At 46.7% G+C, this 17,138-nt stretch overlaps 1 protein-coding gene across 6 annotated transcripts; it reads right to left on the bottom strand.

The window, feature by feature from the left end:
* Positions 1-951: 951 nt before the first annotated feature.
* LOC101682302 (CEA cell adhesion molecule 1) lies at positions 952-16,809 on the bottom strand. 6 transcript variants are annotated; one of them, XM_045076846.1, is made up of 10 exons: positions 16,616-16,808; positions 15,437-15,796; positions 11,754-12,032; positions 11,106-11,360; positions 9,602-9,877; positions 5,426-5,552; positions 4,652-4,704; positions 3,898-3,926; positions 2,746-2,838; positions 952-1,299 (listed from the first exon to the last, which is right to left on the bottom strand). In XM_045076846.1, exons 1-10 carry the CDS (start codon positions 16,677-16,679, stop codon positions 1,033-1,035), a joined length of 1,803 nt encoding a protein of 600 aa, XP_044932781.1. In that variant the 5' UTR covers positions 16,680-16,808; the 3' UTR covers positions 952-1,032. The 6 variants fall into 6 exon arrangements, with proteins under 6 accessions (XP_044932781.1, XP_044932782.1, XP_044932783.1 ...); XM_045076847.1 differs by lacking the exon at positions 11,754-12,032 and having other exon boundaries at positions 16,616-16,809; XM_004780425.3 differs by having other exon boundaries at positions 1,285-2,838.
* Between the last annotated feature and the right edge of the window lie 329 nt (positions 16,810-17,138).

Below are 17,138 nucleotides of genomic sequence, written 5' to 3'. Positions count from 1 at the left end.
TGGGAAACCAAAGAGCAACACAGGAAATAGTGGTGGTGTGGAAAGATGTGGAAGGAGAGGAGTGAGCTCCCTGGGTGGAGCTGTAGGGGTGGGGATTGCAACTTAAATGAGGAGGAATTTCAGAAGGTGTTTGGATGTGAGTATCAGGAGTTCTGGGGAGTCATAGGGGCTGGAGATACAGATGCAGGAGCCACCTGCAAAGAGGTCATCGAAGCTGTGGAAGAGGGTGGTGGTGGAAGTATCCAGTCCAGGTCTCACTGCTAAATCTGGCGTGGGGTGTGATGCAAAGGTCAGGGGACGGAAGGAGGAGATTGTCCAAGAAGGAAAAGTTGTCCATGGTCTTAGACATTGGAAAAGCAGACAATGGTGAAAATACCTTTGAACTGGGCTAAGGACAGATACTGACTTTCTGCTGCATCTAGTGGTCTCGGGGTGCACAGGGGACAGGAGAAAGCAGGTGACAAGGACAGGGGACGCAGCACACATGCTTCCACAGCTTGGAAGTGAAGGAGATGAGAGAACAGGCTAATACTTAGTGGGATTAATAAATGAAGGTTATTCCGGGTAGAATACCCTCGAGAGGTGTCTGTGTGACTGGACCTGTGGAGGCTCCGAGCCCGAGCTGTACTGCTGCGTCTCATTCACCAGGGCCACCCGTGCAGGAAGTGTTGCTTATCCCTACTAATGAGGCCCGGAGATGTTTTACTCCTGAAATCCTCTCTCTCAGAAGAAAATAGGCAATTTCTCCCAAGCAGGTTGAAGCTATAGCCTGTCATTTCTAGATAGACTCACTTTATCAGCAAGCATGCAAATGACTTTAGCTGATTTTCTGGTCACTGGATCAAATACCTGCAAACTTAGGCTTACTCTGACTCGCAGTTCAGCAAGTTCTCTTTCTTCTGCCTGTAAAGAAGATATTGTCTAAAGTAGTATTAATCACAAGGCAACATCTTCATGTTGACTTTATAATTTTTATTATAAATATAAAGAAGATTTTACAAATAATTCAGATGTGGCCCTAGCCAGACAAAATTAAATAACACAGAATAGCATGGATGAGGGGAAGTATATACAGACTGTGTCAGAGTTAGAAAACCCTTGAAAGAGGTACCTGAGTGCACAGAATTCCCAACTTGCCCTCTTTGAGGGGCCTCTTAGACACAGCATGATATCAAGTAATATCGAATGAAATCCTTTTCTCAACAGCCACAAAGAGACTGTGTCTAGAAGGAGGCTGGTTGGGAAATACGTTGCCTCTCCTTCCCCTGTCCTTCCTTTCTGTTCTGCATGCTGGGACTTCTAGATGCCCATGGGGAAAAAAAAAAAAAACAACATTTCAGAGGCTGTTCATGGGGCCTCTGAACCAGTTATCCCCCTCCCCTGTCCTAATACCCTTCTCATCCCTGCTTCCCAGGAGCATCTACACCAGGGTAGCTTTCTCGGGTGTTAGCAGTGCCAACAGGGGTGTGAGTGTGTTCCCTTCAGGGCACTCCACTTCTCAAGGACCAGTCACACCTTAGCAGAAGCCAGGTCTCCCGAAAATTGAGTGGGGCAGACACCACGCACAGCAGAGACATGGAAAGTGGTGGTGGTTGAAGACTGGCCTAGGATGCCGGGAAACTGAGTTAGACCCATTCTAGCCACAAAAGAGGAAAACTGCTGCTGCTGCTCTTCTTTTTTGGAGCCCCCAACATGAGGACCTTGAGGAACTCCTGGCCAAGGGGACTTGAGGGGTTATGGTGGCTTCTTTGGCTGAAGGCAGTCAGTTCAGCTTATATAGCTAAGTAGAAATAGCACCTTTCACATGAACAAGCACTTGCAAAAACTGCAATGGCAGAATATCTCAGGGGAAAAAAACCCAACATACCAAACAGTGCATTCTTTAATAATTATTTAAATCATCTCCGAAGGGTAGCTCTCTGACTCCTTTCCCAAACTCCCAGTTGATTATCTCTACTAAGACTTGACTGCTCCCTGAAGCTTTATAAGCCCTCCTTCTGTAGACATTTCCTTGAAGAAGAAAATTATGAAACATACTTTTTTTTTTGCATTTTCCATTAGGAATCACCTGTTGACCTCGGTGATTAATTTTCCTAATTGTTTCTAGTGGGTTCTCTGAAGACAGGCTTGTCAAAGGGCTTAGGTGGCTTTCTAGTTAAGCATTAAGGTGTTTAGGCCCTGGTAGACAACTTTGACAATAGACAAAGGTATAGAATTTCCCAGGTTAGCATATTTGTTTTCCTGTGCAGGGTGGGGTTTGCAGGGGGCTTTGGAGAGATAGAAACTTTTGCTTTTAATTCTTCTCTCTCTTCTTTCCTGGCACATGCATTTCATTGGATCAGGAGAGGACTCTCAAGGTTATGGCAAATTCAAGTTAGACTCCAATAGGACAGGACTGGGGCTGGAAGGAATGACTGTGCTCTGAATAGGGAAGTTTTAAAAAAGAAAGGAGGAGGGGCAGAGGTTGTGGCAACTTCCCAAGGTCCCCTTTGCCAAATTTCAATGACAAGGAAGGTTGGGTTTCCTAGGAATCCCGGATGTACCTTCTCATGTATTGACACTGAAGGGAGGGACTGTGACAAGGCAGCCTGGAGGAGCTTGTTAGGGAATAAGGTGGGGAAAGAGGCTTCTTCCCCTTTTCCCTGAGGGTAAAAGGGTCTCCTCATGATGGGAATGAAAGGTTGGAAAGAGTCAGCACAGCGAGCAGGACAGGTCATGTTACTTCTTTTGTACTTCTGTATATACCGTTTCTGTGTCTGCTGGGGATGGGGAGGCTGAAGTTGTTTTCTTTGGTTCATGGGCACTGAAGTTCAGGGAAGAATATGCAACTTCTTCACTCTGAAAGGCAAGAGCAGTGTGGTCAGTTAAATCAGAGCATAGGTCAGACCCTCACCTTGTGTGCTGTGATTCAGCACCATGTACTATCACCATTTTGAAACTTCTTAGCTTTGGAGAAGGGCTTTAATTAGCCAAGATTACTCTGCTTGCTAACATCTGGTTGAGTGATCATTATAAGAGATAGATTACAGTATTTACTCATACTGGAATGCAGTGATATAGCAACAGAGAATGGACAGTCTATAAATGCATACAAGGACATGCATGAATCTCACAAAACAATTTTGAATGAGAGAAGCTAGACACATACAAGGATGTACTGTATATCCCATTTTGTAAGAGCATAAACAGACAAAAGTAATCTAGTGCACTGAAAGCCAGGGTAGTGGTTACTCTTTGGAAGGAAATAACTGGAGGGTTTTTTTGGCAGGGGAAAGGGAGGATGACATGTTTTATTTCGTGACCTGGGTGACTTTTGTGGTCAACTCATGAAAATTTATACATTGTTAAAATATATTTAGGATTTAAGTACTTTTTGGTATATGTATGTATTCTACTGAAAGGTTGAGAAAAATTTGGTTAAATTATTGTAAAGTAAAGGAACCAAGACCTCAGAACCATTAGAATGGATATCATCCTTTGTTGGTGAAAGCAGGGTCAGTGAGGGTAGAGGAGGGAGAACCATCTCGTGCCTTATGCTGGGCGCTATGCTGGGTGTTTTCCAGTGGTCATCTCGTTTGATTTCTTCAACTTCTCTTTGAAGTAGACAGCATGCCCATTTTACAGATGGCAAAACCATGGCTCAAAGAGCTTAAGTTACTTGTCCAAGGTCACAGAGCTACTGAGAGTCACAGCCAGGATTAAATACAGGATGGGGTTAATTCTAAAGTCCACATTCTTGTAATGAGGTAGACTCCAGGGAGACATTAACCAGTAATCCTTTGTTTGTTGCTGCATTGAGGAATTTTGACCCAAATTTGATCTCACATTTGAATCTTCAAGAATAACCCATTCTACACAGAGATATTTCCATGAGGCATTGAAACTGGCTGTGCTTACCTTAGACAAATTGTCAGAGTGGTCCTGACCTGGGGAAACAGAAGATGAGTTCCCAATCCATGAAAATGCAAAGATCATTTACGGCCGTAGAATGGGGGATTAGGGGGTGAGAGCGAGAGAGTGGGGAGGTGGGTCCTAAGCTGTTGTGATTTCTAACTGAAGGAGGTGGCAGCTGGCAGGAGGGCAGGGTAAGGAAGTGGCCTATGAACACCTGAGGAATTCACTTTCCTCAGAGTCTGTGGTCCAGACCCAGGGCACTGGTACCAGAGGAGGGCCAAGAGTAGAGCCACAGGAGGCCCCAGCCCACTTCTGACAATTTCTTCCAGTTCACAGGGTCTTAATTTTCACCCGGATGTATTTCTCAGCAACAGGCTTTAGTGGCAAGGAGGGACATTGAGGCCCACAGTACCCAGAGCACCATAAGACAGGGAAAGCTTCACCAAAGGAGAATGCCCACATCCGTCGTAGAGGCAGGAGGGGAGGAGTGCGGGCAAGGAAATGACTCCTGGAAATGGGTCCATCTTGCTCAGGCCTGCTTCGCCCAGGCAGAGTGAATATTTCTCCCAGGGCTGTGTCTCAGGGGAATCTTTTGTGGCTAGAAGGGTGTGAGGACCCATGCCAACCTAAGGTTAGGAAATGGACATCCCCTTCCAAAAGTTCAGGTCAGAAGTAGTTTGGGAATCCAGGATTCCCTGCTATGGCAGGGCACATGGTGGAACACACCAGGTCTCACTGGGTGAGTGGCTTTACTTACTGTGGTTGGAGGCTGAGGGTTTGTGCTCTGTGACATCACGCAGGTCATTTGCCCTAAATAAATATCAGACACTGTGACTGCCATTCCCAAGCATAGGGCCTTTGCTTCTTGAATTAGGAAGGACATGGTCAGCAAGTAATTCCTTGGAGTTCCTCAGTGTTCATTTATACAGTGGTTGGTACTGCCTTTCCTCTTAGGGCCTCCTCCTTCAGTCTATCCACGATCCCCTCTAGGATTTGTTCCTTTCCTGTTTGCTGGATGTCCACATGTGGGTCCCACATGTGGGTCCCTTGTATCGGAGCCTACTTGTACTCCGACACCTTTCCCCTTCTTTAGGTAGACGGTAGCTTTTTTCTCACTTTACTTATTGTCCAAGAGGCCTTTGGTTGTTTTTGCCTTTTCTTAGGTTCTCTTCCTGTCCTATCCCTCCCTCCTACAACTGTCAAAAGTGCACGCGACTCACTTTCTCCTGCTCCTCCTTTCATTTCCTCATTTGTTTCCTCCTGGGACCTTGTCTTCCCTGACTGGGAGATAAAAACATAGGGGGATCTTCCCCCTCTAAGCCAGATGTAGATGGGAATAACTGTGTCCAAGAGAGAGTGGGGTCCGGGAAGCATGAAGAAGAGATCCACAGGAATTAGTGCCAGGAAGCAAGGGTTTAGAAAGAAGGGAGGAACAGATCCAGGTGCAGAGACAGGGGCAAAGTCTTCTTCCCTCTCCCAAGCATGGCAGTTAGACTTGGAGAAAGAGGAACAAGAGGAAAGGTCATCATACCCGCCAGTCTTTCTGATAAACAGAAAGTACACCAGGGTTACTATCACAGCAACCCCAGCCAGGACTCCAATCACGATGCCAGCAATAACCCCAGGTGCGAGGCCAGGATTCAACTGTGTTAAAGCACCTATCATGGAAAGAAGAGAGAAGAATGAATGAAAGTGACATTATTTCACAGTGGGGTCCCCTGGGGGACAACTCTCAATGTGTAGTAGTCTCTACTTTCTGTTCCTTCAAGGAATACATTTTCTGTGGAAAGTTGCTGTGCAGTGATTAGCTGACTTCATCCTTCGATTTTTTTTCTCTCACTGTATTTTTGGGCTTGTGATCAGACTTACCTCAGTTCCATCCTGGCCTGTCTGTGCTCAGATATTTTTGAAGGCTTTGGAAATGTGAGAAAGACTGATTGCTATTTTTCTATAACTTCCCACCTTTTCATGTGCCAGCTGTGGCAGCCACAAGTATGTGCCCCTCAGGTTTCTTGTGGTGAGGACTTAAGTGATGGAAGGCCTGGGGAGTGCATTCTGAATTCACCCATCTCCTTTGCACAGAGCCCATACTTCTGACAGTAAGGGGAAAGGATGTGAAATAAGCCCAATTCTGTGAGAAACCATTTTCCTCTGAAGGGTGACTTGAGTTCGAGGGCCCCTCCTTACATCAGTCTTGCAGACAGGCACCTTTACAGAACTTCATTCTGTCACAATTTACACGATGGTCTGAGCAACCTCCCAGGCTCCTCCCACTCCTGTCTTTCCCTCACGGGCATTTTCCCCAATAAATAAATAAATATTTTCCCAATAAATATAAATAAATAAGCAGTCCCAGTTTGATCACATCTCAGGGGATAAAACTAACATAGTAGGCTTGAAACTTTGCATTTGACTCCTTTTTATCCTCTCCTGTGTTCAGTCAGGAACTATGTCCCACTGGCTTTTTGCCTAATGCCTTCTACAGCCATAAATAATACATTTGCATCTTTTTATAAATTTCTGTTTTTTAAAAAAATAATGTTTTCCTAATTTCTTTTTTTTTTTAAATTTCTGTTTTCTTCACCAGCTCAAGCCTGATGTATTAATATTAATGTTTAGCTACTACTATGGCATACTTAGTAGGTACCAGGCTCTGGTGAATACATATATCTCATTTGATCCATATAATAACCCTTTCCACTTTACAATATTTCCACTTTACAATAACCTAACTTTATAAGAAACTGAAAAAAGAAGAACAAACTAAACCCAAAGCTAGCAGAAGGAAGAGAATAATAAGGATTAGAGTGGGGATAAATAAAATAATAAGTAGAAAAACAACAGAGAAAATCTATGAAACCAAAAACTGAGTCTTAAAAAAGATGAATAAAATTGACAAAACTTTAATTTAAAAAAAGATTAAAATTACTAAAATCAGAATTGGAAGTGGGGGAAATCACTATTAATTTTATAGAAATAATAAATATTTTAGAAGTACTATGAATAATTGCAAACAAATTGGATAACCCTAATGAAATGGACAAATTCTTAGAAACACAAAACCAACCAAGATGGAATCATGAAGAAATAGAAAATATGAAAAAACCTGTAACCAGTAAGGAGATTGAATCAGTAAGGGCATCCAACAAAATTCAATATACTTTCATGATAAAAACCCTAAAAGTAGTGATAGAAGGAAACTGCCTCAATATAATAATGGCCACAGATGAAAAACTCACTGCCAACATCTAACTCAATGTTGAAAGACTCAAAGTTTTTCCTCTAAGATCAGGAACAAGACAGGGATGCCTATTTTTGTCACTTTTATCCAAAATAGCACTGGAAGTTCTAGCTAGGGCAATAATTAGGCAAAGGTATCCAAATTGGAAAAAAGAAGTATAAAATGATCTTTGTTCACAGAGGACATGAACTTACACATAGAAAACACTAAAGAGTCCACAAAATCTGTTATAACTAATAAATACAGCAAAGTTGCAAGATACTAAATCAACACACAGAAATCAGTTATATTTCTATATATTAACAATGAATAATCCAAAAAGGAAATTAAGAAAATTCTATTTACCACAGCATCAAAAAGAATAGAATACTTAGGAACTTATTTAACCAAGGAGGTGAAAGACTTATACACTGAAAACTATACAGCACTGCTGAAAGAAATTAAAGACCTAAATAAATGTGAAGACATTCCATGTTCATCGTTTGGAAGACTTAAGAAGACAGTACTACCCAAAGTGATCTGCAGATTCAGTGAAATCTTGGTCAAATAACAATGACTTTTTTTTTTTTTCAAAAATAGAGACATCTATCCTAAAATTCATATGTAACTTCAAGGGACCCCAAATATCCAAAACAAAGAACAAAGTTAGAGGGCTCACTTTTCCCGATTTCAAAATTTACTACAAAGCTACAGTAATCGAAACAGTGCGGTACTAGCATAAAGACAAGCAAATAGACCAATGAAATAGAATAGAGATCCCAGAAATAAAACTATACATACACAGTCACACCATTTTTGACAGGGGTGCCAAGACTATTCAATGGAGAAAAGATAGCTTTTTCAGCAAATGGGTGTTGGGAAAACTAGACATCCATGCAAAAAAACTGAATGCTTACTTAACACCACATATGAAAAATTAACTCAAAGTGGATTAGAGACCTAAATATAAAAGTTAGAATTATAAAACCTCTTAGAAGAAAACACAGGGTGAAACTTTATGACTTTGGGTTTGGCAACAATTTCTTGGATATGAAACTAAAAGCATAGGCAATAAAAAAAACTAGATAAATTGGGCTTCAATTAAAATTATAAGCTTTTGTACATCAAAGGACACTATCCACAAAATGAAAAAACAATCCACAGAGTGGGAGAAAATATTTACAAATCACATATCCCATAAGGGGTTAATATCCATAATAGAGAACTACACCTCAGCAACAAAAAAAACCTAATAGAAAAAATGAGGGATGCCTGGATGGCTGAGTCATTAAGCATCTGCCTTCAGCTCAGGTCATGATCCCAGGGTCCTGGGATGGAGCCCTGCATCAGGCTCCCATCTCAGTGGGAAGCCTTCTTCTTTTTCTCCTTCTCCCACTCCCCCTGCTTGTGTTCCCTCTCTCACCGGCTCTCTGTCAGATAAATAAAATCTTAAAAAAAAAGGGGGGGGGTGGCAGAGGACTTAAACAGAGATTTCTACAAAGAAGACAAGCAGATGGCAAACAGGCACATGGAAAGAGGCTCAACATCATTCACAATCAGGGAAATGCAGGTAAAAATCACAATTAGATATCACCTCATATCCATGAGGATGGATGTCATTCAAAGCAAAACAAAATGAAACAAAAAAAGAGAAAACAAGTGTTGGCGAGGATGTGGAAAAGTTGAAACTTCACTGCATTTGCTGGTGGGACTGTAAGTGGTGCAGTCACTGTGGAAATGGTGTGGGAGTTTGTCAAAAAATTGAACAAAGAATTACCATTTGATGCAGTAATTCCACTTCTGGGTCTATGCCCCAATAAATTGAAAGCAGGGATTTTAGTAGATATTTGTATACCCATGAGGTGAAAAAAAACCTTAAAAGTTCATAGACAGATAAATGATAAACAAAATGTGATACACACGAGGGAATATTATTCAGCTTTAAAAAAGGAATGAAATTCTGACACGCTACAACATGGATGAACCCTGAAGACGATATGCTAAGTGAAAAAATCCAGACACACACACACAAAAATGTCATTATGATTCCACGTAATCTTAGAATAGTCACATTCTAGAGACAGCAAGTAGGATGAAGGTTATGGGGTTCAAGTTGGGAGTAGGAAGTGACTGTTTAATGGATGGTGGTGACAGCTACACAACAATACAGGTGTACTATTGCCACTGAACTGTAAACTGAAAATGGTTAAAATGATAAACCTTATGTGTATTATACGGCACAAAAAAAAAATGGTAACAGAGGAAAAAAGGAATCTTGTGTAAGGTCACACAGTAAATGCCAGACCTGGGATAAGAAACAGTATATCTGATTCAGAGACTTAGCTCTTAACCACTCTGCCATCCTGTTTACTGAAATGGTCTCTTGATTCTATTCTGCTCTTCTGCCCCCTGTGACTTCTATCCATTTTGCACATCATTGGTAGAGTGATTGTCCCAGGATGTATCACTGGGAAAGGTGTCAGTTACCTTTCACAACCAGCCTGACAGGGTCACTTTTACTGGAATCGCCTGGGTTGGAGACCTCACATTGGTAATTCCCGGCATCCTCCTTCCTGACAGGGTGTATGGTGAGGGTGCTGTTGTCCTGGGACAGCGTCATCCTCTCTGTGAGCTTTAGACTCTGGCCATCGAAGAGCCACCTGATAGAGACCCCAGTGTTATTTGTGGAGCAGGTCAGGAACACAGAGTCGTCTTCTGTGAGTGTGGTGTTGCTGGCATGGAGAGAGGGCTGGGCCAAGGGCTCTGCAGGGAAACACAGGAGGGGGCTGATGAGAATGGGCCCCTGGGGCGTGGAGCCACACTCCTTCCTCTGAGATGCCAGCCAGTTGGAGGGCCCCAGTGAGCTCTGTGCCCCAGAGGATGGCCCTGCTGTCTGCAGAAGGATGAGTGTCTCTGTTCAGGTGATGATCTGTAAGGAGAGGGCTGTCCCTCGCCCTCTGACCCTCAGGTTCCCTCTCGCCCTTAGTCATGTGTCTGCTCCGCCCAGACATCACTGTGGTATCAGCACCAGGAACCTCTTCTAAGCCCATGTGTCCAGCATCCTCATCATCAGGTGGAATTTTTTACACAGTGGCTTTCTCATGACCCTTTTCTAGAGCTTTCTGAAAAGATCAGGCCCCCTCTCTAGTATGGTAGCTTTACATAGAAAGGGAAGGCATTTCCCTTTTGTTAAATAATTTATTAGAAAATGAGAATGGCCCAGTCAGTCTTTGTGAGCTTAGGACCTGGAGAAGTTCCAATCTAAAGGGTTTCTCAATCTGAATCTGACTTTTACTTCCTGGCCTGTGGATTGAATATTACAGAAAGGAAATCTTTAGAGTAATGGTCATAGTTTTAACAGAAGGCTGGTATTCTTAGCTGTAGGTATAAATATATAATTTTGGCACTGCTCCTTCTGTCCCGCAAAGGGACTCTGTTGGGGAATCTACCATTACTCATTGCTCTCGTTTGGTGTATCAGACATGCTGGTTTCACGGAGGGTTCTAGAACTGGTAGACTTCGGAGCCTGATATAGTCAGAGGGTCTGCCTCAAGGCTTGCTTTGCCCATTTCTTGGCGGCCTCACATGAGGGAGACTCTGGCACAACTGGTAGCACAATTTGGCCAGATTGAAGACAGGCTTCTCCTATACCTTCTCCATATGCTCCTGTCCCACCACAGATGACATCAGAGCAGAGTCAGTCACAGGGTGAACCAGGAGCAAAAGGACCTTCCTTTTCCCTCTGTAAGCCCTCTCCACCACATGGGGCTTTCTGGGGCCGAGAGAACCCAATTTCCACATTCCAGGCTGGACCCAAGGTCTGCCTTGAGAAATCAGAGAGCAAGGGGAGGAAGCGTCTGCAGAGTTCAGGGACAGATTTGGTATTTGCTTGTGACATAAGCAAATGGGAAATAACTTCTAGGCTCTTTTCTGGAAGCCAGACAGACCTTCACCACAATGATCCATGCAGATGCTCCAGGGACCCACTTACCAGAGACTGTGATAATCTTGACTGTGGTCTTATTGAGGCGAGTGTCAGAGTTAGAGGCGAGGCAGGTATAGGATCCACTATCATTCGCAGTGATGTTGGGGATAAAGAGCTCCTGTGTGTTTGTCTGGGGCCTCCCATTGATAAGCCAAGAATACTGTGCAGGCGGGTTAGAGGCTGCATGGCAGGAGAGATTGAGGTTGGCCCCTGGATGGTAATAGGAGTCTGAGGGGGAAATGGTGGGAGCGTCCGGGCCATCTGGAGCAAACAGAATAAAGCCACAATTGATGCAATCCAAGGGAAGGGTAAGCTCCTGGTCTGTACAAGGGCCACAGTGTCCCTCTGAGCTGGGTCCCAATCTCATTTTATAAAGTCCCAACCAGAAACCCCCTGTGTTCAGCCTGGGTCTGAGACATTCACCTGTTTCCCCTCACAGGCTGGTGACCCTCTCAGGGAGGAGCAGCCTGTCCCCTCCTAGTCTTGGCTTAGGCTGGGCCTGCCCAGGTTTGCCTGGGACAAGAAGCCGTGGCCAGCCTAGGGGTTCAGCTGAGAGTCATGGACTTGGACCCCAGAAGGATGGATGTGGCCTGGCCCCTAGTTGTGTGGATTTGGGTTGGCAGCCCGGGTTTGGGAGGAACGGAAGCTACTCACAGAGAACATTCAGGGTGAATGGGTCACTACAACCGTCACTCACTGGGTTCCAAGTTGCACACACATAGGGTCCTGTGTCATCCCTTGTGACACCATGTATAGTGAGAGTCCTGTTGTCCAGGGACAGCTCCAGCCTGGTGCTGGCCGGGAGGCTCTTATTGCTTACTGACCACAGGTAGCTCGTGTTCTGAGTCTGAGGTTCACAGGTTAATAGCACAGAATCCACATTCTCCACGGGGTTGGAGTTGTTGCTTGTGATGTGGGGTTTGGGTAACTCCGCTGCGCAGACAACAGAAAGAACATTGCCCTGGGTGGTACCTGTGATTCCTCCACAGGCATCTTGAATCAGAGTTGGCATCTCTCACCTCTTAGCCAACTGGAGTCCTTCAAAGATAAGGCAGGTCTGTGTTTCTCAAGACAAATACATGAGGATCTGAGCCTCAGAGAACACAGGCCGCCTGCTGTTTGTCCAAGAGCAAGCACAGGCTCTCTCAGGTTAAAGAAGCATCAGAGTTTGGTTGTGAAAGACACAGGACAGGAAGTCAGAGAGCACCCTGGACCTCTCCTGGCTCTTCCCTGACTGACCAGCCTCAGATGCCTCACCTGGAAAGTGCAGGTGCTGAGGCCCTTTCTACGGCACAGACCTCCACCAGTCAGCCTACACGTGTTTTTCCCCTGAGGCCTTGTTTTCCAGGGTTGTCCTAGAGATGGGTCATGATGGGCCTTCCCAGAGCTCATAAGCCCGGAGAACACTGGGCAGCATGGCCTGGAAGGGAGTATTTCAGCAGAAGTAATACCTGGGGACACCAGGGGCAAGCTCAGAGGGCAGGTCAGCACCCAGGCTGCAGGGCCACGAAGTAGGGCAGGTCTCCCCAGGTGTTCCACAGTGACTGACCTGAGACGCTGGTGGAGCAGAGTCAAGACTAGAAATGATCCAGAAAAGAGTCAGGGGGACAAGCGGGGCCTGACTGGCTTTGGCAGAGAACTGTGTGCTCTGCCCTTGGTCTTTAAAGTCTCTTTTCTCACTGCAGAGGCCAGTGAGGACGATGCTCATCTTTCCTGAAATACAAGCGGCTATTTTCAAATGCAGAAGGGGTGAATGGTGGGAGGTGAGGTGGGGGTGGGGGTAAGGATATCTGGCCTTCATGGACCATTTACAAACACAGTTATGAGACAGATGTATGTTGTAGACCAAGTTCTGCGGTCCCACCAGGATCACATTTTGAGCAAAGGAAGATGTTATAGTGGGTTTGAAATCAGTAACTCCCTGGGTAGAGAAAGACACATGAGTCCTGTTAAGGAACAGAATTGATCCAGGAAGGATCTGAGGTGCCTCTGTTATATAAAGGGAGGAATGATACCAAATTAGTAGAAATGATACGCGTTATGTTAGTAAATTTAGGAAAGAAAGTCCTTGTCACTAATTTCTACAGTCAAAATGGGAAGAAACCCAATGCCTGTATGTGGCTTTCTTTTGATCTCAGGAAACACAAGTTTGATCAAATTTATCCAAATTGGGCAGCATCTAAGTGAAAGGACAGTGACTGGTAGATCTAACCATGTGAGAGGACCCCACCCTGCGGTAGAGGTGTTCTCAGGAGCACCTGTGTGTGTGTGTGTGTGTGTGTGTGTGTGTGTGTGTAAAAGGCAATGGACTAGTCAGATGGAGCAGTGTTTGGCCAGTCCCACTGTGGGAGGGTCTGGGGAGCCACTGGGAAGAACGAGAGTCTTGTCAGGATGAGGATATGAATCAGGAGTAAAGACATGAAATGAGCCCATGAGTTTTGGGGAGTGCAGACCTGCCCCTTCTGCCTTTGATGCTCTGGTGGAGTCATGTAGAGCGTAGATCAAGGGGTCACAGGTCCCTGTTATGTGGTGTGTCCCACTTGTTGCCGTCATGGAGGGAAAGAGCCCTGGATGAGGGCACAGCGAAAGCTCACTCTCCTGGTGAACTGGGGAAACTGGCTCCAGATGGAGCCCAGCAGAGCCTGCTGCTCTGACTGATTTCTGTGACCTTTACTATTGCCTGGGAGGGTAGGCCTAGCCACAGGTGTTAGTAGAAGAATCCAGGGAAGGGGGTAAAGAAGAGTGTGCAGAGCAGGGGTAGTCCCAGCTGGGAAGGAGGAGGAGGAAGATTAGGAACATGGATAGAGCAGAGCGCCAGAAATGTTCCAGGCTGTGAGCAGTGAGGGTTACAAGTGACTCCAAAGACTCCAGGCATTGAGAGCCCACAGCTGACCCAGGGACGGGATCCTCCCATGGCTGAGCAACACCAGAGTCATCATGAGACTCTCTGGGAGTGGCCTGAGGGGCTGGTGGTCAGAGAACATGGGTCTCACAGAACATGAGGGAGGGAGGGACAGGGAGCAGGTATGTCTAGAACCTCCTAGAATTCTGCATCCAGGGACCAGACTCTGAAGAGATTATGAATCATTCATCCATTCCTTTCCTCCTTCATTAAAGAGCAGTTGATTTGTTGGGCCCTGTGCCGGTTAGGGGTACACAGTTGGGAGGAGCAGGCAGAGTCCTTTCCCTTATACTCCAGTGGGATAATATCAGCACATCAGGAAAAAGTAAGTGATTCCAAGTCCAATGCAGAGAGCTGTGGATTGGCCACCTAAGGGGAGGCCTGGGCGTTCCCCGCACTGACTCTGATCATTGTTGAAGGTAATTTAGTTCTTGACTAAAAACATTAATTCTCTGCTTGCTCTCACTTCCCAGACCAGAAAATCTACCTTGAGCTGTGGATCCCTAAGAAGAAACGTCTGATCCAATAGCTGGTCTTAGGGTCCATAGATGCTTACTAAGGCCACCTGGGTGGAGAAGGGCTGTGGCTACAGACAGACCTTGTAGTATTGTGATCTGCCTGTGTGACTCTGATTCAGTTGTCTGCATTGCCCCATGCCTCAGTTTCCCCTCAATAAAATCAAGTAAGTGGTCTCAGGGTTGCCATGTCGTCTGTTATTAACCTTTCACAATTACCTCACCTAAGGCTTGGTAGAGAGGAGCTGCCCCATAAACAGCTGTTACTTGCCTGCATGAGAGACAGCTCCCTGGGCCTGATCCCTGGTATGGGAGTTGCTGCCAGGAGCACCTTCTCTCCTCTGTTCCTCCCTGGGGGCACTGACCTTCCTCTGGGGTCTCCTATCCCACCAGGGCCATCATACAATAAGCCCAGGGACCTTCGCTGTTTTCCACCCCAACTCACAGGTGAAGGACCAGGCTCTGCCGCTCCCCAGATGCAGCTCTTGGTACCGAGCCCTTGATGGTGACCGGCTCGGGCAGCTGGGAAATCATTGCTCCCAGTCAGCCGTGCCAGGAAGGCAAAACCCAAGCCTGTCATGGAACCCCCATAGTCACTGGAGTCAGGAGCCCTGAGACAGGAGTCTGGGCAGGGGAATTCTGGGCCAAGCTCTAGTGACGATCCCAGGGGGCCCCTCAGGTTGGCCCTGGCTGGACCCTGCAGGTTCTTTCTCGGATGATTCCAGAGTCTGGATTCCAGGAAAGGAATTCCAGTCTTAGGAAGTTAGTCTCCACTGTGTGTCCTGCACTAAATGCTGGAACCCTCCTCCCAACATGGGACATAATGCAGAGGGGGATGGAGGCCCAGTCCCGGCCTGTCATCCTATGTGTGAAGTAGAATTCACCCCACTCAGCACCAGAGGTGAGAGGGAATTACTCACCAGCTACATGGAGCTGTCCAGTTACTTGTCCCGTTTCATAAGTTCTATTTATGATTTGTAGGGTGTAGACTCCTGTGTCATTCAGGGTGATGTTCTGGAACAGCAGGGATCCATTGGGGTACACTGTCTCTCTGCCGCTGTGTGCAGGTCCTATAACAGTTTTTTGTGTATCTAATATATATGAAACAATACGAAGGTTCTCCTCAGTTGTGGCCCCTTTGTACCAGTCGAAGCGTCCAGTATCCCTAGGCAGATTGTGGACTTGCAGAAGGACGTCCTTCCCTTCAGTAGCACTGGGCGGCACGGACTCCACAGTGACTTGGGCAGTGGTGGGCGGGTTCCAGAGGGTTAAGAGCGAGACTAGGAAGGAAGGGAGCAGACGGATCAGGGTCTGGACCTAGGTGTCGGAGGGAAAGCTGGGGCCCTGCAGACGGAGGAGGTCCTCATCCCCCAGCCTCCGGGTGTGTGTGAGTGAGCGTGCACGGGTATCTGTGTGTCTGTATGTGTCTCTGCTGGTCAAGGTCAGCGGCATGACTGCACTGCTTCACCTCTGAACTTAATTCCTCTGTTTGGAACAATTTCCTCCCATGTCTGTCGCTCACTCCCTCAATGCCCTCACTGCTCAAGGGTTCCTCAGGAGAGGCCTGCCCTGACTGCCTCCTCTGAAGACCCTCTGTCTCTACGTCCTGACCTTTCCCTGTTCTGTTCCCGTCATGACGCTTGTCAGTACCTGACCTCACATTCTAGACGTCTCTGGGTGTCTGTCTTCGTCCCCACAGAAGTGAGCTCGGGGAGGACAGAGACTCGTCTGATCTGTGCTATACCCTGGTGGTAGGGCCGGCGGCAAATACCCGGGGCTGAATGAATGTGTCCCCAGGGCCCTCCAAGTCTGGCATTTGTCAAGATCTCAGGTTGGTAGGAAGGGACAGCTCTTAGGGTCCCTAATAGGGACCCCAGTAGGGTTGTTGTTATCATACGTTTTCAAACTTCAGTCCTCAGTACTTGGGAAACAGCCCTTGGCTCACCACTTCCAGATCATGAGACAGTCCTATCGCTGAGCGGCTCCCCAAGTCCTGCCCTGCTCCTCTGTCCCCTCTCAGCGTCCTGTCCTCCCTGGAGACCCCAGCCAGCCTCTCTCTCTTAGCCTGCTGCCCCCTCCCAGGGAATTGACCCTCTCACCTGCCAGCAGGAGGTCCTGCCAGGGAACCCGTCCTCCTTGGGGAGGGGCTGAAGTGGGCTTCATGGTACCTGCTGCCCACTCTGTCCCTCCCTCTGTGAGAAGAGCCTCTGCTTCAGAAATGCTTGGAGCACTGCTGTCCCAACGTGTCAGCTCTGCCGTCCTTCCTGCTTCTGAGCTGATCTTCCTCTGGGGGGCAGGGACACAGGGCCGGGTCACGTGAGCCAGGGCGGGGTAACTGCTAGATCCCCTCCCCTCACCTCCTTCCCCACTCCCTTGTCCCCTTCTTCCCCTTTCATTTCTGTCTACTTTTAGGAGTTCCCTGGGAACGGCTGAGGCCTCTCCCTCTTCAGCTGTGATTTCCCAGCATATGGGAGAACGCCCACATGCCCTTGTTTGGACAAGCACAAGCCTGTCGCGTTGGGGTCCAGTGACCCACACAGCTTGGGGTTAAGGTACAGGGACAGCACCCCCACAGCCCTCTGTCCTCCCCTTGCGGCTTTCCCCTTCGGAGCAGAAGCCTGG

The sequence above is a fragment of the Mustela putorius genome, unplaced genomic scaffold (assembly GCF_011764305.1).
Source record: "Mustela putorius furo isolate JIRA1106 unplaced genomic scaffold, ASM1176430v1.1 tig00000196_pilon_pilon_pilon, whole genome shotgun sequence".
Classification (NCBI taxonomy): domain Eukaryota; kingdom Metazoa; phylum Chordata; class Mammalia; order Carnivora; family Mustelidae; genus Mustela; species Mustela putorius.
The sequence above is the reverse complement of the archived record's forward strand: the minus strand, read 5'-3'. Positions and strand labels throughout refer to the sequence as shown.

Bases quoted from the DNA above. Each gene is read 5' to 3' on its own strand.
- LOC101682302 (XM_045076846.1), bottom strand. From the start codon at position 16,679: ATGAAGCCCACTTCAGCCCCTCCCCAAGGAGGACGGGTTCCCTGGCAG. The intron at 15,797-16,615 runs GTGAGAGGGTCA...CTTCCTTCCTAG, and splicing joins GCAGGACCTCCTGCTGGCAG to TCTCGCTCTTAACCCTCTGG. The intron at 3,927-4,651 runs GTAAGTAAAGCC...CTGTTTCCCCAG, and splicing joins ACCCTCAGCCTCCAACCACA to GTCAGGACCACTCTGACAAT.